General features: G+C 57.1%; 1 protein-coding gene across 7 annotated transcripts in view; it reads left to right on the forward strand.

The window, feature by feature from the left end:
* The window catches only part of LINGO3 (leucine rich repeat and Ig domain containing 3), a 29247-nt gene extending 9089 nt beyond the window's left edge, over positions 1-20158 (forward strand). For 2 of the 7 annotated variants that reach the window (XM_085562590.1, XM_085562592.1), the window contains exons 2-4: positions 5110-5213; positions 15356-15487; positions 15715-20158. In XM_085562590.1, the coding sequence (XP_085418716.1) occupies positions 15748-17562 (1815 nt within the window). In that variant the 5' untranslated portion in view covers positions 5110-5213; positions 15356-15487; positions 15715-15747 and the 3' untranslated portion in view covers positions 17563-20158. Of the gene's footprint in view, positions 1-804; positions 874-5109; positions 5214-15355; positions 15488-15714 lie in introns of all 7 variants that reach the window. The other 5 variants (XM_085562589.1, XM_077788786.2, XM_021528262.4 and 2 more) reach the window with 3 other exon arrangements.
* Positions 20159-20179: the final 21 nt, after the last annotated feature.

A 20179-nucleotide genomic window follows, 5' to 3' on the forward strand; every position in this document is an offset into this window, starting at 1 on the left:
TCTCTTCATTCCACATTGTTTGTGCTCTTGGGCTGAGATTTGGATCATTTGTCCTTGGTGCCCAGCTGGAGCAGGAATTGTTTTGTCTCCCTGCTCCGTGCAGAGAGTTCACCATCCCTTAAATGTGAAGCCCAGACCCACACACTAAAGCAGCACAGAACCTGAAACATAAAAAGCTCAAACCTGAGGCATCATTTCCTGAGAGAAAACAAATTTCAGGGTCTTACCTCTTACCTTCAGGGTCACTTTTACATCAAGCACCAGCCTTGTGGCAAAGCAATTTGGCACTGCTGCCTTCTCTTACCTTGCTCAGCCTGCACCAACATCTGGAAACCTCTGGAAATCCGGGTCCAGGTTGTTGCTGTTGCAGTGACAAATGGGGCTGTGATCTGTTGGGTCAGGCTCATCCAGCATCAGACATTGCTGCCAGGTTTTTGGGGTTTCTTTCCATGCCCTGAGGTTCTCTCTGGCTCAGGGTGCTGCTGCCCCTGACTTTGTGCTGGGCAGAGCTGTCCTCGTTCAGGGATCACTCCATGGCCTGGGGACCTGGCCCTGCTGCCTCAGTCCTGGCTCTGCTGTCTCCACCTCAGTGACATTCCCAAGACTCCTAAGAAACAGATCTTTTATTCTCTCTGTTTGATTTTTTACAGCTCTGCCTCATTTCTCCTTCCATTTCTCTCCCTGCGGTCATTTCTGGCTGTGCCCCTAAAGCTGGGAGATGCTGTGTCCCTGTTGTGCTTCTGTGGAGCTGAATTCTTCCTCCTTCCTTGAACATTTTCCAAATCTTCCCATTTACTTTTGCAGAAAGAAACTCTTTGGGGGCCTGTCACTGAAAGAGGATTTCAAATGAGCAGCCTGTGACACCTCCCCGTGGTAATGTGTCATTTTTATTGTTGATATTTCAATAACTAAAGGTCAGCTGGAAGCTCAGCTGGCTGGGAAATCTGACATTAATTACACTAATGAGCAAAAGTCTCTGGCTTAATGCTCCTGGATACCAGGGCTGTGTGACACTGACCGGATCTGGGGCACTATCAGGTGTCCTGGGATCCATGGAATGATCAAATCCCAGAATATCCTGAGCTGGACCCCCAGGGATCATCAGCCCAGCCCCTGTCCCTGCCCAGACCCCCCAACAGCCCCACCCTGCCCAGCCCTGAGAGCGCTGTCCAAACGCTCCTGCAGCTCTGGCAGCCTCGGGGCCGGGACCATTCCCTGGGGAGCCTGGGCAGTGCCAGCACCCTCGGGGGGAAGAACCTTTCCCTGAGCTCCATGCCAAGGCCTGGCACAGCTCCAGCCCTCGCTGGGCTCCAGGAGCTGTCCCAGAGCAGAGCTCAGCCCCTGCCCCTCTGCCTCCCCTCGGGAGGAGCTGCAGCCCCGAGGAGCCTCCCCTCATCTCCTGTGCTCCAGCTGAACGAGCCAAGTGCCCTCAGCCGCTCCTCAGACCTTCCCCAGCTCCGTGTCCCTCCTTGGGACACTCTCCAACAGCTTTGGCTCCTTCTGACCTTGTGGTGCCCAAAGTGCCCCAGCACTGGAGCTGAGGCTGCCCCAGGGCAGAGCAGAGTGGGACAATCCCTCCCTGGCCTGCTGCCCCCAGGACAGGGCGGCCCTTTGGGCTGCCAGGACTCAGCGGTGCCTCAGATCCAACTTGCCACTGACCAGGACCCCCAGGTCCCTTTCTGCATCGCTCTGAGATGACGCAGACGTGCTGTGATGCATGGAACAGTTGCTGTGCACATCCCAAGGGATGTTCCTGCCTTAGAAGAGCTCAACTTGGGCACCTTGGTCTGGTTCTCTGGATGTCTGCTGATTTCTAGGACATCTGGGTCCTATTTGGCTTTGGGATTTGCTGCTGAATTTCTTTGTTCAAGGGGATCCCCTCTGCAGAACTGGAAGCTCCTTGATGGAGAAGCAGGTCCCATGTGGTACCCAGGGAGAGGAGAATCCTCTCCTGGCTCCTCCACTGAGTAGCCCAGAAAAGAGTTTAAATCCAAGTTTTGAGTAAAAAAACCACAAAGCACAGGAGCAGAAGGTGACAACAACCCTGGTGGCACAAGCATAGAGGGCCAGGGAGCTGTGCTGGTGTCACCACGTGGGACCAAAGGAGGCTTTAGGCACTTCACCCACGAGCTGGTGGGTCCCATTTCACAAGGATTAAAATGTATTTGCAGACAAAACCCCCGGAGGTAACCTGAGACGGAGGTTGCTAAGTGACCTGAGAGCTGCCAAAAACAAATGCCAAGACCATCAGCTCATTCCCAGGGCTGGGAATGACCGACTCACCTGACAAGCCAAGCCCAGGTGGTCTCTAAGTGAGCTTAAATTCCATCTTCCCCATGCTCAGGCAGGGCTGGGAGTGAAACCTCTCAGGGAGGGCAGGAGATGCTGCTCAGGGCCAGGAGCTGAGCACATTTGGGCTGACTGCAGTTTGCAGGTCTGCAGTAAAGACGTGGCTGTGTCCAGCCTGCTGGAAGTGGATTGAAATTTTACCTTCTCCATCCCCAGAGCTGGAGCCTGGCTGAGCTGTTGTGGGTGGGATTTTACCCTCGGGTGGGGCTGGTTCCGAGGGGAGCCTCCTCCATCCCTGCTGGAATATTTGAGTGTATGAGTCCCACACATGGTGCTGCAAGAGAACCAAACCCACTTCCCTCCCAGTTATCCCACCTCCCAGGACTGGAGCAGCCCCAGGGATCCACAGCAGGTCTGTGTGCATCAGCCCCTGGAGCCCCAGGCCCTCAGAGCACACACACTGCATCCCCTGGAGGCAAATTCCTTGTGAAATTGCACCAGCTGTCAGCTGGAGGTGCCACAAGCTCCCTCCTACAGGTGCTGAGGGTGGGTTCAGGTGTTTCTGGGTCGTTTCTGCATCTCAGAGCTTGGTTTGGGTCATTCTTGCTGTCATTTCAGGTGCTGGGTCAGAGTTACACCCAGACTGAGCTCCAGCTCCCTGTGCTGCAGGGCACGTTCCTGAGGAGATGGGATCCTGCTGGGATCCTGGGCTTGTCCATCCTTCTGGGATCCTGGGCTTGTCCATCCTTCTGGGATCCTGGGCTTGTCCATCCTTCTGGGATCCTGGGCTTTTTCATCCTGCTGGGATCCTGGGATTTCCTGTCCTGCTGGGATCCTGGGCTTTTTCATCCTGCTGGGATCCTGGGATTTCCTGTCCTGCTGGGATCCTGGGCTTTTTCATCCTGCTGGGATCCTGGGCTTTCCTGTCTTGCTGGGTTCCTGGGCTTTTTCATCCTGCTGGGATCCTGAGCTTGTCCATCCTGCTGGGATCCCTGAGCTGTCCGTGTTGTCCAAGCCCTACCTCCTGCAAGGGCTGGAGCATCCCCTGGCTCCAGCAGGAAGCTCTGGCCTGCCCAGGGCAGGGGGTTCCTATTGCTGTGGAGGGTTTAGGGCTGTTCCTTTATTTGGGAGCATCCCTGAGTTCTGTGTATCCCATGGGATTTGCATCCCTGCCACCTAGGGACTGGATGGGGTGAAGAACTCAGTGTATCCCACTGACACTGGGACATTTTGGGATCTGGAACTGTGGGTTCCTGCCTTTGCAGGGAGAAGTTTGGGTCCCTGAGGCAGAGCAGGAAGGGAAGATGTGGAGCAGGGAATGAGCTGGGCTTGCCAGGCACTGGTGGAAGTCCTGCACTGAACCCTCAGCACTGTCCCTGCACGGCAGAGCCCAAAAACCTGCAGGTTTGAAGGGAATCTCTCTGATTTTGGGGTCGTGCTGCTTTCCTGGCGGAATTTTAGCTTTTCCAGAAGCTGGGCACTGACAGTTCTCCGGGAACCCCAGAAGGGAGGATTTACCCAGCCGCAGCAGCCTGTGGACACCGCTGGGTTTTGCAGGAGCTCACGGGGATGGAGAGCTCCATCCCCGCGGCATTCGTGGCTCGGGGATGTGCCGGGGGTGTGATCCCTGTGCCCCCAGGGCCGGCTCCTCGTTCCTCTGCGTTCCCCAGCAAATCCCTGCCTGGAAAGCTCCTTTGCCTAAGGCTGCCCAAGCTCTCCCAGCAGGAGTTAACCCCTCTGCTGCCCACCCGAACCGCAGCTTCCAACCGGAGTGGGGTCCGGAGCAGGCACGGAGCTGCAGCCGCGTCTCTGCGGGGGTGTGCTGCAGACCCAGCCGGGGACGTTTGAGGGCTGTTAAGCAGGATTTCCGCACAAAAGGAGCTATTTAAATTCCCTTTTTCTTTGCAACAGGCAAATTGAGTTTGATCCAGAGAGCTCAAAGCAATTGGGTAAAGCCACAGCAAATCATTTGTTCAGCATCCGCTGCAGCAGGGCTGGGAGCATCTCCCGACCCCCCAGGTCCCCCAAAAAGCCCAGGGGGTGGGCACGGGGCTGGGGGTCCGGCCAGTGGCACTTCTGCTTCCAGGTTTGGGTGAAATCTCCCCCGAATCGAGGCCTCCTGGGCAGTGGGCACCACTGGGTGGGTTCAGTGCCCCCCTGCAGTCCCTGCACACGATTCCCCAAGGGCGGTGCCGTGTCTTCCCTGCTCCAGCCAGAGCTACCCACGGCAGGGCTGGGCTCGGGTGCTCTCCTGGTGGGGAGAGGATCCTGCAGGGCACAAAGTGTGATAGAATTTTATATTTATATAAAATATAAATCTATAATATTTATATTTTAAAATATAGAAATAATACAATGCTATATATTATATTATAATATATAATAATAATTGTAATCTATAATATTAATAGTATAGAATATACTCTATTATGTAATATAGTATATTATACATAATATATTGTATTATATATAATATATATTAAATGTGTATTATAAAATATAGATATGTAATGTTTATTAAATTATATATTAATATAAATATATATTATATATATAAATACATAATATGTATAGAGATAGAATTATTTTACATATAAAATATTTTATCCATATATAAATAAAAATATAATATTTGTATCTTTATAGATAAAACCAGTCAAGCTGCAATGGTCAAGTCACACATCCGGCTGGAGCAGCACTGAGGATGCTCCCTCTCTCTGGGAAGTGCATCCCTGGACTTTGGAGGGGTTTATTTGGGATTTCTGTGGCAGACACGGGGGGAAGGTGACTGACAGTGCTCTCCTTGTGCTCTCTGTGCAGAGGAGCCGAGGCTGCCTGTGCTGGACACTTCTCCATTTGAACATGGCCAGGCTCCAATGCCTCAGCAGATCCCAATGTCGGAGCAGCCCCAGACGTGCAGAACGGTGAGAACTCCCTGGGCTCCGGTGGGACTGGGGGTTGTGCACTGGGGCACTCAAAATCCAGCTCGTTTTTACCTCGTGGCCAGCCCTGCTTGGTGGCATTCTCCCCCTCCTCGTCCCCACCTCCTCATGCAGCAGCAGCCCTCGGCTGGACGTGGGTCCCTGGAGCAGCTGGGAGATCTCCAGCCTGTTGTCACCACGCAGAACGAGCCAGAAGTCACTCAGGCAGAGCTGTGCTGTGAAGCTCTGGGCTGCTGAGCTCAGGCACTTGCTCAGGGTTGGTGGCAGGCTGTAGTAAAAAAATGCAGCAAGCCCCGGATTCAGGGAAGAAATGATGATGTCTGGCTCCAGATCAGGAGGCTGAGGGATATTTATTTTAAATAAATATTTAAAACTATTTCAATTTTTAAACTTTATTAAAACTATGCTATATTACATTGATATACTATTTAAAGATATACTATCCTATTCTACATACTCACTTCTTACTTACCTAACTTAAACTCATTACTCTCTGCTGAGAGTCTAAGACACAGCTGGATCCCATTGGTCACTGACCCCAAACATCCTTCACCAGAATCCAGCCAGCAATCACTGCAGGTAAAAAATCTCCACACCACATTCCACATGGGGAAAACAAAGGAGCAGAAATAAAGATTGTTTTCTCTTCTTCTCTCTCTGCTTCTCCTGAGAGACAGAATTATGTCTCTGTGTCCAGAGGATGTGAATGCCACAGCAGGCAGCAGTGGGACCCCAGCCTTGGACACTGCTGGGCCCTCAGCCTTGGCCGTGCCAGGATCCGTGTGCAGCTGTGCTTTGGGGTTTGGGTGGATTTCCTGGGATTTGGGAGCTCATCAGCTCAGAGAGGAGCTCTGGAGGCTTTGCCCCTGCTCTGCTGTCCAGATGCCAGACAGGGAGTGAAGGCACATGGCCCTGCCATCCCCTTTCCCTTCCCCCGTGGAGATTTTGGCTTTTGGGATCCTCTTGGGGCTGCACATGGGAAGGGAGCTGCTCTCCAGCTGCTCCGGCCCCAGCTGATGCCCTGCAGCCGCAGATCTGGGGCCTGACGCCAGCATCTCGCTCCAAATGTCACTGCTGCCATCCTCCAGCCCGGGGGTTTTGGGGGTGGCACAGCTGGATCCCCCCAGGCTCTGCTGGGCCCCTCTGGAATCTGAGCAGCGAGGCCAGGAGGGATCTGGGGTGAATGCCCCTGTCCCCCTCCCCTCTCCGGGGTTATTTCAGGGGTTGGTCCGGCGCGGCAGGGATGGATTGGGATGTCACCCCTGTAGTGGCATTTTGCTCTCGCTGCTCCCATGATCATAATTGGGTTGGCAATAAAATCTCCAGTGAAGCAGCAGCTGTAGACAGGTCTTAAAAAATGCTCTCAGCCCGGGACTGATGCTGAGCAGAGCTGGGAGGGGGAGGGAAAGCTGTCACTCCGTGCTGCTCCTGGCTGGAATTCCAGCAGGGTTTCCAGCAGACTGGGGGCTCCACCTCTGCCCCTTTCCCCTGCAGAGCTCCGAGCCGGGTTCTGCAGAGCTGAGCAGTCCTGCTGGGACCAGGCTGATTCCCAGCCACGGCTGCCTGTCCCTGCTGGCCTCGGAGCAGGCAGCTGTCCATCAGTCTGGCCTGTCAGTCTGCTCCTCTGCCCACATGTCCAGCAGTCCAGTTGGATTAAAGCCTCTGGAATGATGGATCACCCTGCCGAGGTGCAGGGAGCAGCCAGGACTCCAGGCTGCCTCTCCTGAGGGCAGCTGGCCCTGCTGGGCACCCCTGCCATGGATGAAGGCTCCCATGGGGCTGAGCCCTCAGGAACAAGGTCTTCCCTGTGGGTCAAGGCTGCAAAGAGCCATTGTTTTATCCAGGAGCTCGGAAGGCTGGCAGGGACTGTGTCACCACAGCTCAGGTGAGGGATTAGGAGGAGATTTTGCCATCAAAGGTCCAGCACTGGCAGGCAGTGACAGCGATCAGGGGGTGATTTATGTGCCAGCCCCCCCAAGGGGCTCAGGCCAGCGTTCCTGAAGCACTGAGCTTAATGAACGAGCTGATCTAACGAGGGCTGGCATGGTTGGGCCCGCTGGACAAACGAGGTCGTGTGCTGGGCCAAAGCCCGTGGGAGGCAGCTGGCACTGAAATCACCAGGAATCACTGTCCAGCAGCAGGGCAGGGCTCTGCTGGGCACTGCTGGCCAGCCTGGGACCAGTGCTGGCACTGGGGGTGGCTGCAGTCAGCATCCCAGCGCCCTGCACGCCCCCGAGCAGCAGCATCATCCATCAGTGCTCTGAAAGGTGCCTAATGGTGCCTCTGCTTTCCTCTTCCCTCATTCATCCTCCTGCCCCAGCACCTCCATTCTTACCGAGCTGCTGGGCTGGAGCAGCAAAGGCACAGGGTCCCTTCCTGTGACAAGGTCTCACGTCCTCCCTGCTGCTCAGAGCCCCTGGGGGTGATGTGTCCCCCCAGCAGGAGGGGACACCTCCGGGGGTGCTGTGCCTGGGGATGTCCTGCCTGGCCAGACTCTGGCACAGTCCCTCTGTCCCCTCTCACATGGCTTCAGCCACGCTGCCCTCGGTTTGCTCCCAGGCTGTTTCGGTGCAGAAGGTGAGGGATGAGCTCAGGAGGGGGAGGCAGCTGCAGGGGAAGGAGCAAATTCCCCTCTCTCATTTAATGCTCTGTATTTGTGTCTCTTTGGGGGCAGGAGCCCTTGCCAGGAGCGTGGCCCTGCTTTTTCTGTGCCTGGCTGTCACATCTGTGCTGCTGGGGCTCTTGTGGGCTCGTGGTTTGTACCTCCAGCAGCAACAAATGTCACATGGACACTACAGCTGGGGTGCCAGGACAGCTGCCAGGGGTTTGGGTTCCTTGTGCCCACTCCCAGGCTGGGGAGAAACCTGAGACTGGGTAAGCTTGGCCACAGGTTGGTTTGGATGGGCACCTTTGGGCTTGGATGGGGACCTTGGCAAAGCCCAGCTTTGGTGGCAGAGGACAAAGCTGGGTTGGCAGTGGGAGTCTCCTAGACCTGGGCTGGCACCCTGCTGCTGGCTGGGTTGGTGCTCAGGGACAAGGACACCGTGGGGGCTGTGGCCAGCACCCAGTCCTGGTAACAGACTGGGATGGGACAACACCAGGAAGTCCTGGCACTGTGGGACATGGGCAGTCACCCTGCAGCTGCCTCCCAGCCCCTCCTCATCCTGCCCCTGATGTTAATGGGCTTCTGCAAATTAAAACTTCTCACTTGAACCCTCAAAAAAGGAGCCCCTGCTGTCCATGCAGGGACCACAGCCCTGTGTGGGGTTCAGCTCCAGGGTTCCTGGTGGCATTCGTGGAACAGCTTGGTGGCAGCTGGGTGGTCTGGGATGCAGCTGAAGATGGGGAGTCAAGCTCAGCCTCTGCTCTGGTCCGGCAGGTTCTGAGGCTGTTGAGATCCGGGTCAGGTTCACTCTCAGCCACCATTTCCCAGCTCTGACTGGTGGTTCAGCCAGCCCACCTTGGGTGGAAACGAGCCCAGCACCCACCTGCCCTGCCCCCCTCCCCTACTTTTAGAAGTGTTATCCACTTTGGTAGAGAAATAGAGATGCTCATGGAATATTAAACACCTCCCTAAAGCCCCTGTTGCTGATGAGTGGCTTTGGCTCCTCACAGCCTGGTGCAGGCAGTGACCTTTCAGAAATGTTGTGCGTTGTGGTCGTCTCTAAATGTCTCCTCTCCTGGGAGCATCTTGTGGAGATAGAGATTCAGACATGATGTCTGTCAAGAAGAAAAGCAGATTGCGGCCAATCTGGGGCTGCCTGTGCAGTGTTGCCTGGGCCACGTGCTCAGGAATCATAAGGTTGTCTCTAAAAATAAGCCGTGGCTTCTTTCGGGTCGTCTCCTTGGTGCCATGGCTCGTCAGGGAATCCTCGGTTCTGGGGTTTGCGAGGGCTGGGAGTTCCCACGTGGGAGAGGAGTGGGGAGTCCTGTGGCCACAGCTGCTGGGGACTCGGGATGGGATGCTGGGATGGGAAGACACCGTGGAGACACCAGGTTTGCTGGGAAGGAAGGGCAGATCCTGCCTCCCTGGGAGCTGCTCCAGCGCTGGCTTGGCTGCCCCAAGACCTGGGGCTGCTGAGCAGGAGGAGCCTCGTGAGAGGCAGCAGCTGCCACTCACCAAAATAACTCCCTTCTGTGGAAGCTTTTCATGTTCTCGAGCTGTCCCTGGAGTCACACCCGGGGACGTTCTGTGGTGACCCAGCCACCGCCTGGCTCCTGCACAGACAGCTCCTTCCACGCTCCCTCCCCATTCCCATGCTGTGCCAGCAACATCTGCTTCTGCCTGAGCAGCTTGAGAGGGACACGAGGGTGACAGCAGGAGCATGGACACCACAGGGCTCTTGGGGATGGCCACTTGGTCACCTGCTGGCCTGAGGACCCTCAAGGTGTTTGCCAGGTCCTGCGGGGTGGCAAGATGCCCTGGAGCCATTGGTTGTCCCTTTGCTCCTCCAGCCCTGCCCTCCTGCCTGCCCAGCCCAGCCCTGACCCAGAAAAGCGTGCTGAGAGCCACAGAGCCAGGAGAATTTGTTTCCCAGCCAGCCCCTGATGGGATTAGGAATAACTCTCTCTCCTGGATAATTCTCCATTAGGTCTGGTGATTGATTTCCTTCCTTCTTACTGCCAGCTCTGTCCTGCTCTCCCTGTTTCAGCTGGATTATTTATTCTCATGCTTGGCTTGCTAATTGCCTGATCACCAGAGCTGAGGCTTGGGCACATCCCTGGCCTCCTTTGACCCTCCAGTTTCTGCCTCTTTGTTTCTGTCTCAGCTCTGATTTAATCCCCTCCACACCCCAGCATAAGCCAGGATGTTTCTGCTGCCCTGTGCAGAGGGAGAAGCCTGCTGGTGTCACACCAGGAGCCAGAGAAGGTCCGAGGGATGCTCCTGAAGCTCCTCCCCATCATCTCTCTCCTCCCCATGCCCCCCTGTCTTTTCTGGGCTTTGGCCAAGCTCAGCGTGGCTCCAAACCCACTGACTTTGCAGACTCGAGACAAGGGCTAAAATAAAGCTGCAGGAGCTTTTGGTTTGTTTTTGGAGGGTGGCCCAGGTCACCTTTGGTCTTCATTTCAGTGCCCCTGGAAACCTTGCTCTGCTGTGAGCTGCAGCAACAGCTGGGAAAACACAATTGGATTCCCTGAGCTCACTTTTGGGCATCAAACTGGGCTCTGCCAGCTCTGAACGATGCCAAGGCACCCCCAGGGGATCCCCAGCACCCCTGGTGCCACCATCAGTGTGGGTGGTGTCACCAGTGAAGCTGAGCATGGAGCAGACCCCGGGGACCCTCATTTTTTTGCCATTTCAGGAGGAAGGGTGCTTTTGGAAGGTGTGACTGAGGGCTCGGGGTTTTCCAGCAGGGAAGAAGAAGCAGACGTCTGGAAGGGCTTTGGCACAGGACTGGGGCCTGGGCTCCTCTTCAGGTCTGGAGGAGCTCTGTCCTGGGGCAGCTCTGGCTGCAGTTTTCCCTTCCCCATGGGCAGAGCTTGGAGCCAGGGAATTGTTGGCATCAGATCCCGAGTGCCCCATCCTCTGCTCCGAGCCCCTGCCAGCAGCTCGGGGAGGTTCAAGCCCATGGAGCCTGCTTGATCCAGCCAAGTCCTGTTCCTGGCAATCGAGATCTCCTCCAGGTCACACCCCAGGACAGGGAAGCACAGGGGCTTGCTCTGAAGGGGAGTCCAGCAGCAATCCTGGCAAGCTGTCAGTGAGCTGGGGAGAACTGCAGGGGTGCCTGGACACTGCATCCCACCCCAACCCCAACCCCAGGCCAGGGCCGAGCAGGGTGACAGTGTCTGTGAGGATGCTGGCACAGCCCAGCATGGTTGGCATTGCCTTCCCTGGCACAGAACCAGGCTGGGGACAGCAGCCAGGGAGCGAGGATGGCGCGGGGCACTCGGCTGCCAGGCAGGGCTGGGCAGCGCTCGGGGTGTTCCCAACAGCACTTGGCTGCTGCTGGTGTTTGTAGGAGCCCTCTCCTGTCTCATGCCAAGTTTGGGACACACTGGCACAAGGCACTGGCACTGGCAGCTCCCTGATGCCCATGTGACAGAGCACTGGGGTTATCCCCCTGTTGATGTTTTCAGGGTGGACATCCCACCGTCACTTTCTGCTCCCTCCCTGCTTTGGGGTCTCCATCCTCTCCCGGGGTTCCCTGCATCCCTGGAAAAATGCAGCAGCATCCCCTGGTTGTCCCTGGCCCCCACCATGGGTCTGGAGCAGCAGCAATGGGGTGCTGGAACGAGAGGGGCTCAGCAGGAGCATTTTACATCCCACACGTCATGGGAAGGATAAAACAAGACCTTGCTCTGACTGAGATGTGTTCATGTGATGTCTGAGCAGAGGAACCTGGAAATGGCAACCGGGGCTGATTTTTTGGTCTTTATTCACAAAAAGGGAGAAATAATGGCCAATGAGGAGCAGCTGCTCTTTGAGGAGCTGGCAGGGCCAAGCTTGTGGCAGAGGAGCAGGAGCTGTTTGAAGGGCGGAGGGGGAGCCAAATCCCACCTGCAGGAGTCATGGTTTGGGATGGAAGGGACCTTAAAAACCATCTGATTCCACCAACCTTCCACTGTCCCAGGCTGCTCCAAGCCCTGTCCATCCTGGCCTTGGACACTTCCAGGGATCCAGGGGCAGCCACAGCTTCCCTGCGGAGCCCCAAGCCAGGGTGGCTGGAGAGCAGCAGTTCCTCTGTGCTGCTGGTGGCTGGGACAAAACAAGCTCAATAGTCACAAATCTTGGTGGGGAAGTAGGGAATGAAGCAGGGAAGACTCCGGGGGCTCACAAAATTGTCAAATTGTCCCAAAATTGCTCTGCTCTGTTTCCCCTGTCGCAGCCCCTCAGCCCCGGGCTTTGCTGGCTCTGTCCCCAGCGCTGCATGCAGCAAGCTTGTTATTTTTAAAAACAAATTAAATGAGGAGAAGAGCCTCTATCTAGGCCTTGCTCTGGATCCTAATTGCCCTGACTCCCCAGGGGCCGGGAGAGCCCGGAGAGCGCTGCACAATCGCCGTAATGAGCTATTAATGAAGAGCCCGGCTCCGCCCGGCTCAGAGAGGGACCGGCTGTCCCTGCGGGGACACAGGGGCTGTGCTGCTCCTCTGCAGGATGGCCGGGGGCCAGCAGAGCCAGCCTTGCTCCTGAGCTCGGGTCTGCCTGGATTTGCAGGGAATGGCTCATCCAGCTGTGGGGTTTGCTGTGGGGTCAGTGGAGCACCCATGGGTGGGGCTGGGGGGCTGCAGGGCTGGCTGATGGACAGGGAAACTGAGCCCAGGACTGGGGGCTGCAGGGCTGGCTGATGGACAGGGAAGGGGAGCCCAGGACTGACTGATGGACAGGGAAGGTGAGCCCAGGACTGGCTGATGGACAGGGAAACTGAGCCCAGGGCTGGGGGCTGCAGGGCTGGCTGATGCTCTGGCTCTGGAGAGGGAAGCTGAGCCCAGGGCTGTGGTTCCCGCTCTCCATCTGCCAGGGAAAAGCAATTCCAGTGGGGCTGGAGCTTTGCTTAGAGGATCAGGTGGCCAGAGTAGGAACCAGGAGTGGAGTTGGGTTACCCCGGGCTCATCCATAATGAACACGGGGCAGAGCCTCAGGCAGGGAGGGGAAGGGCTGGATCCCCCCAGTGCTGGCAGGGAGGGATGGTGGGCACGGGGGCACCATTAAAGGTGTACCTTTATTTAGTGTAGAGACACTGAATAGGATGGAAAAGTGTCACAATAAATGGGGAGGGTTTTGTCCTGTGGGTTTGCAGGCCATGCTTGGGGGCATCCTTCTCATGCAGCCCCAGGGCAGAGCAAGAGTGGGGCCTCCAGAACCAGGGGGACCAAGAGGAGCTGCCCCACCTCACCCCTGAACCAGCTCAGGTTCCTGGGGCCACCAGCCTGGCAGAACCTTCACAAAGTGGCTCTCCTGGAAGGCAGGGGCTGCCAAGCACCTCCAGTGTCCAGGTGGCATTTGGGGTGTCCAGTCCCCAAAGGGGGTTTGGTGCAAGCAGTGAAGCTGAGCAGTGCTGGAGAGGGGAGAAAGGGGCAAGGGCAGCAGTGGGGTCGGTGGGCCCACCCCCCTCTCCCCCAGCTGCTCATGCTGTGGTTGTGTGAAATGGTGACGCTTCCCTCTTGGTTTGATTCGTTGGAAGAAAAAGGAGAATGTGGCAAAATTAAGACACGCACAGAGAATGAAGGAAAAAGGTGTCATAGAATCAGAATAGAAATGGTGAGAGTGGAAATCCCTGTAAGATCATCGAGGTCAAGCCCAGCACTGCCAAGGACACCATTTGTCTCTCAGTGCCACATCCACACATCTACAAAAGGTCACAGAACCCTGGGATATCCTGAGAGGAAGGGACACTCAGAGATCATCAGTGCAGCCCCTGTCCCTGCACAGACACCCCAACAGCCCCACCCTGAGCAGCCCTGAGAGCGCTGTCCAAACGCTCCTTGAAGATCATCTCCCGTCCTTCCAAAATTGCACTTGAGCAATGGGTTTAATCCCAGAGATTGCTGCTCTGGGATAACAGGATCAGGACAAGAAATTATCATGGAGATTGCCTCCTTCCCCGAGACCTGAGCACACAGAGCCAGTGACAGCCCCCTGAGGCTGTGCCTATGTGCCACCAGCCCATGGGGACAGGAGGGAGGGACATCAGCCTTTGGTGTCCTTTATCAGCACAGTGGGTGTGAGGAGCAGGAGATGCTGGGCTGCTGACCCTGCTCCATCAGTGTCACCTCTCTGTGGGATCTGGGGTCCCCATCGCTCTCCTGTCACCCCCTAAACCAAGCAGCAGCCACCTCAAGATGGGCCTTTTGGGGATCTTTAGGCACTGAGGACCTGCAGTGGCACTGAGGTGGAGCACTGCTCAACCTCGACGGCCTGGAGCAGCCACAGATGTCACATCGTCCTCTTCCCTCACCCCACATCCTGCTGGGCTCCCACAGACAGGTTTGGGGTGCCCCGAGGGGCAGACGGGAGTGTGAGAGGGGCTCCCTGGAGGTCAGAAAGGCTGGAACCACCCCTCGGGGTCTGCACCCCAGTTTGTCCCAGTGCTGTGGGAGCAATGGGACAAAGCCCCCCATGCTGGAGGTGTCAGTGCCACTCCCTGCACCTCCCCAGGGGTGGCTGGAGGGGCTGGCTCTGCTCTTGGTACCCCCAATATCCTCTTGCCAGGCTCAAAAACACCCCACAGCTCCCCAACCGAGCATCTCTGCCACTTAATTAGGTTAATGACTGTGCTTCATTAAGGAAAGGTGGCTGAGGAGTTTGCGGTGGCGTTTCCAGGCAGCCTGGCAGATTTGGGGCACGGCTGGGGACAGGGAGTGGGAAAGGGGAAGCAAAGAAAAGGGAAAGCAGCAGCGAAGTGCTAATCCCTAGAAAGGAGGGCAGCCAGGGCACGGCGCCGCGGGATTAATCCTCCTCGGCAAAGATTGTGCTGGGGCCACCCTAATCTGCGGGGGCCACCCTAATCTGTGCTCCCAGACCAGAGGGCGGGGCAGGGACAGGGACAGGGACAGGGACAGGGACAGGGACAGGGACAGGGACAGGGACGGGGACAGGGACGGGGACAGGGACCAGGCCCTACATGTGGCACCGAACGTCCCCTGTCCTACAGGACCCCTCCAAGCCGGGGGCCTGGGGATAATTTGTGCCACTGGATGAGACCTCACACCAGGAGCAGAGGGAACGGGGCATCCCACCTGTGTCACCAGAGGGAATGGGACATCCCACCTGTGTCATCCCACGAGTTGGCAATGTCTCTGCCAGCACCTCCTTGCTCCTGCCCTGCCCTGGGGGTGTCTGTGCATTATCCCGGGGTGCTCACCACCCCCTCCACCCGTGCCTGCACCGTCAGGCGCACAGGGAGGGTTGAGCCAGTGGGAGCAGAGGCTCTGCAGAACTGGCTTCTCTCACAGACCTCTCCCCCTGCCTCAGTTTCCCTGTTCTGATGGAGAGTGAGGCTCGTTTATCCCGGCTTTGCGCAGGGCAGGATCCCCAGGTTGCACGGTAGGTGGAAGAGATCCAGAGGGTTTCATGGAGGGACTGGGGCCTTGTTACAGTGAGCTCATGGGCACTCTATTTCCCCTTCCCCGGGACCCTGTGGCTCTGATCAGATAACCCTGGACCCTCCGTCCTGCCCTGACAGGGCTGGTGGAGAGCCAGGGAAGCCCACCCTGTCCAAAGCCTGGATAAACCCCTGACATTTCCTGTTCGTCCTCTGCATCGCTCTCCCCATGGACATCACAGAATAAAGAGAGCTGAACCAACATATTTTGGGGTAAGAGCCTCTTTTGGGAATCTTTGCCATCTCCTGATATTCCTCCCCTCACAGCCTCAGACCTCTGGGCTAGCCTGATATTCAGGGGGCTGTGCGAGGGGGGGAACGTCAGGGCCTCCCCAGCCCCACGGGCTTGGGGAGCAGTGCCCAGTCTCAGCTCCAGGACAGGTGATCTGGGGGGCCGGGTAGGACCTTGCCCCGCTGACTCGGCTCTCTCCCTGTCACAGGCACAAGGCAGAACAGCAGTGAGCCCCTAGACCATGCCCCACACCATGACATGGTGGCTCCCGGTGCTGGCCCTGCACGTGGTCCTGCTGTCCCCGCGGGCGGGCGCCTGCCCCGCGCGCTGCGAGTGCGCCCCGCAGCTGCGCTCGGTGCTGTGCCACCGCAAGCGCCTCACCGCCATCCCCGAGGGCATCCCCACCGAGACCCGCGTCCTGGAGCTCAACAAGAACCGCATCCGCTGCCTCAACCCCGGCGACCTGGCGCCGTACCCGCTGCTGGAGGAGCTGGATTTCAGCGAGAACATCATCTCCAATGTGGAGCCCGGCGCCTTCAGCAACCTGTTCAACCTGCAGACCCTGCGGCTGCGGGGGAACCAGCTCAAGCTCATCCCCCCGGGGGTCTTCACCAAGCTGACCAACCTGACCCTGCTGGACATCAGCGAGAACAAGCTGGTCATCCTGCTGGACTACATGTTCCAGGACCTGCGCAACCTGAAGAGCCTGGAGGTGGGTGACAACGACCTGGTGTACATCTCCCAGCGCGCCTTCTCGGGGCTGCTGGGCCTGGAGCAGCTGACCATTGAGAAGTGCAACCTGACCTCCATCTCGGCCGAGTCGCTGTCCTACCTCCAGAACCTGGAGGTGCTGCGGCTCCGGCACCTCAGCATCTCTGCACTGGAGGACCAGAACTTCAAGAAGCTCTACAATCTCCTGCAGCTGGAGATCGACAACTGGCCACTGCTGGAGGAGGTGTCCCCCACCAGCTTCCAGGGCCTGAACCTCACCTCGCTTTCCATCACCTACACCAACATCACAGCCGTGCCCGCCGCTGCCTTGAGGAACTTGGTGTACCTGCGGTACCTCAACCTGTCCTACAACCCCATTAGCACTGTGCTGAAAGGCTCCTTTAAAGACCTCATCCGGCTCCAGGAGCTCCACATCGTGGGCGCTCTCCTGGTGTCCGTGGAGCCACAGGCTTTCTCCGGCCTGAGACAGATCCGGCTGCTCAACCTCTCCAGCAACTTCCTGTCCACGCTGGAGGAGAGCACCTTCCACTCGGTCAACACGCTGGAGACGCTGCGGGTGGACAGGAACCCCCTGGCCTGCGACTGCCGGCTCCTCTGGATCCTGCAGCGGCGGAAGACGCTCAACTTCGACGGGCAGCAGCCCATGTGCTCCTCGCCACCCGAAATCCAGGGCAACGCCCTGCGCGACTTCCCGGACTCGGTGCTCTTCGAGTACTTCACCTGCCAGAAGCCCAAGATCCGCGATCGGAAGCTGCAGCACGTGACGGCGCGGGAGGGGCAGTCCGTGTCCTTCCTGTGCCGGGCCGATGGAGAGCCCGACCCCTCCATCGCCTGGGTGTCCCCCCAGCACCGCATGATCACCACCCGCAGCACGGGGCGGGCCACGGTGCTGCCTGGGGGCACCCTGGAGATCCGCTTCGCCCAGGTGCAGGACAGCGGCACCTACATCTGCATCGCCAGCAACGCCGGTGGCAACGACACCTACTTCGCCACGCTGACGGTCAAGGGGCGCCCGGCCGACAGCGCCCACCACGCCAACCGGACTTTGTACCTCAGCGACTTCAATGACACCTTCCACAACAACACCCAGGTCTTCTTGAAGTTCACCTTGGACCTCAAGACCATCCTGGTCTCCACGGCCATGGGCTGCATCACTTTCCTGGGCGTGGTGCTCTTCTGCTTCCTCCTGCTCTTCGTCTGGAGCCGCGGCCGGGGGCAGCACAAGAACAACTTCTCCGTGGAATATTCCTTCCGCAAGGTGGATGGTCCCACCACCACCACCGGCCAAGGAGGGGCCAGGAAGTTCAACATGAAGATGATCTGAGCCTCTCCCAGAGGAGAACCATTTTCTGCAGCCCTGGGCACGGGGAGCGGGGCTGGGAGGGCTGTGGGAGCACCGGCCGTGTCCCGGAGCTGGCAGAGTGACTTTGCCATGCTGGGACATGGCTGGAGACAGAGGTGCCACAGCCAGCAGGGTCAGAAGCATGGGGACCTCAGGGTCAGGGAGGGATGACCCCGATGTCTCAGCCCTGTGGAGAGCCCTCAGGGCTCAGGGGCTGTCCCAGGGGCTCCTGATGTAGCGAGGTTTTTGCTACCAACTATGCATTTCTTGAGCCAAAAGATCAACAGTGTTTGGGCCTGGGAGAAAAATGCTTCCTGTTTTCCCACCATCCTTTCCCTTTTTTTGTAAGGGACTCTTCAGAAAACTTTCCTGGTAGTTGTTTGTGGTTCTTTTCTTGTTGTTGGTAGGGGTTTTCGTTCAATTTTCTTTTTTTTAATGAATTTCCAAGAGAAATGTCTTCCGGGTGATGCGGGACTGGGGAGGTTGTGCCAGGCTGGGGGGAACCCCAGCCCCTTGGCAAAGACAGACCCCCCCCACTCCCGGGCACAAATGTGCCTTGAGAGCTTTTCATCCGTGGATTTAAGATCCAGCATCTGTCAATGTGGGTGCCTGGGGACACTTCTGCACAAGCAATAACAGTCCTCCAGGGCCAGGCTCTGAGGAGGTGTCAGCAAGAAAAAAAAAGGGGGGAAAAAAGGCAAAATGAGGCCAAGATCATTAAAATCAGGAAGAGCAACCCCAGGGCAATGCAAGGTCCCCCCTGTCTCTGCATCCACCCGATGGGGGGGGTTGGGATTCCTATGGGTTCAAAAGGACTTTTGGGTTAATTTTCTTGGAGTTGCAAAGTCAGAATCTGCAGGAGAGCAGGACCTGGCTCAACCTGTGCAGGGAGGCCCTACAGCCCAGGAAAGAAGAGGAGAGAAAAGCTGGGAAGAAGCAATCCAGGAGAATGTCCTGGCTGACACCTCCATCCCAGATCCTGCACCCTCCGGCACTGAGGACCACGAGTCCATGTCCCTGGGGCTGCTCCTGCTGCCTCAGGAGGGGTTCCTGCCTTCCCATCCCACCCCTTCCCAGCCTTGCCCTGGCTTGGCCTCAGGGCGTGGATTTTTGTGTGTGGGAGAAGGAATGAAGCTGGAATGGAAGAGCCTGGATGTGACCTGGAGGATCCAGGGAATTCATTGCTTCCTCCTCCTCTTCCTCCTCCCATGTGCACCCTGGGGTTGCTGCAGGTGCCACCTCTGTCCCTATTCCTGCAGGGATATTCCCCAGCTGGATGTCCCTTCTCCAGCCAGTGATGGTCAGGCTGGGAGCTGGAGGGGGCAGCTGCCCATTCCCTGATGGGCATCCCGGGGTGGCACCGGAGCATCCGAGGGGTTGGGAGCTTTGTGGGGCACAAGTGGCTGCTCAGAACATCCCCCCAACCCTGTTCTGCTGCCACGGGGTGACCCCCATCCATCATCCATCCATCATCCATCCATCCATCATCCATCCATCCATCCATCCATCCATCATCCATCCATCCATCCATCCATCCTCCATCCATCATCCATCCATCCCTGATCTCCATCCGTCCATCCATCCATCCATCCATCCATCCATCCATCCATCCATCCATCCATTCATCTTCCATCCATCCATCCATCCATCCATCCCTCCATCCATCTGTCCTTCCATCCATCCGTCTGTCCGTCCATCCATCCATCCATCCCTCCATCCATCATCCACCCATCATCCGTCCATCCATCCATCCATCCATCCATCCATCCATCCATTCATCATCCATCCATCCATCCATCCATCCCTCCATCCATCCATCCATCCCTCCATCCATCCGTCCGTCCATCCATCCATCTGTCTGTCCGTCCGTCCATCCATCCATCCGTCTGTCCGTCCGTCCATCCATCCATCCATCCACCCATCCATCCCTCCATCCATCTGTCCTTCCATCCATCCGTCCATCCATCCATCCATCCATCCATCCATCCATCCATCCATCATCCATCCATCCATCCATCCATCCATCCATCCATCCACCCATCCATCATCCATCCATCTGTCCTTCCATCCATCCATCTGTCCGTCCATCCATCCATCCATCCATCATCCATCCATCCATCCATCCATCCATCCATCCATCCATCCATCCACCCATCCCTCCATCCATCCATCCATCCATCCACCCATCCCTCCATCCATCCATCCATCCCTCCATCCATCCACCCATCCATCCATCCATCCCTCCATCCATCCATCCATCCCTCCATCCATCCATCCATCCATCCATCCATCATCCATCCATCATCTCTGCCGTGGCCCCAGCTGTCCCCGTGGCCCTGCATGCCTGGTGCCCCTCGCCCCCAGCCGTGCATGCCGTGTCCTACCAGGGTCCTGTTTGGTGTCTGGCGTTTTTTTAACCTTGGGAAGGGGGTGGGAGTGGGGTGGGAGTGGGTCGGGCATGGACCCTCACAGTGGGAGCCAAGGGCAGTGCAGACCTGGCACAGTTTTCTATGTAACAAGCATGTGAGATGTATTTGTGAGCAAAACAAAAACAAAAAAAAAAAAAGGAAAAAAGGAAGTTCTGTGGCTCATTTGGGTT

Source organism: Lonchura striata, chromosome 28 (assembly GCF_050655825.1).
Source record: "Lonchura striata isolate lonStrDom1 chromosome 28, ASM5065582v1, whole genome shotgun sequence".
Lineage (NCBI taxonomy): Eukaryota > Metazoa > Chordata > Aves > Passeriformes > Estrildidae > Lonchura > Lonchura striata.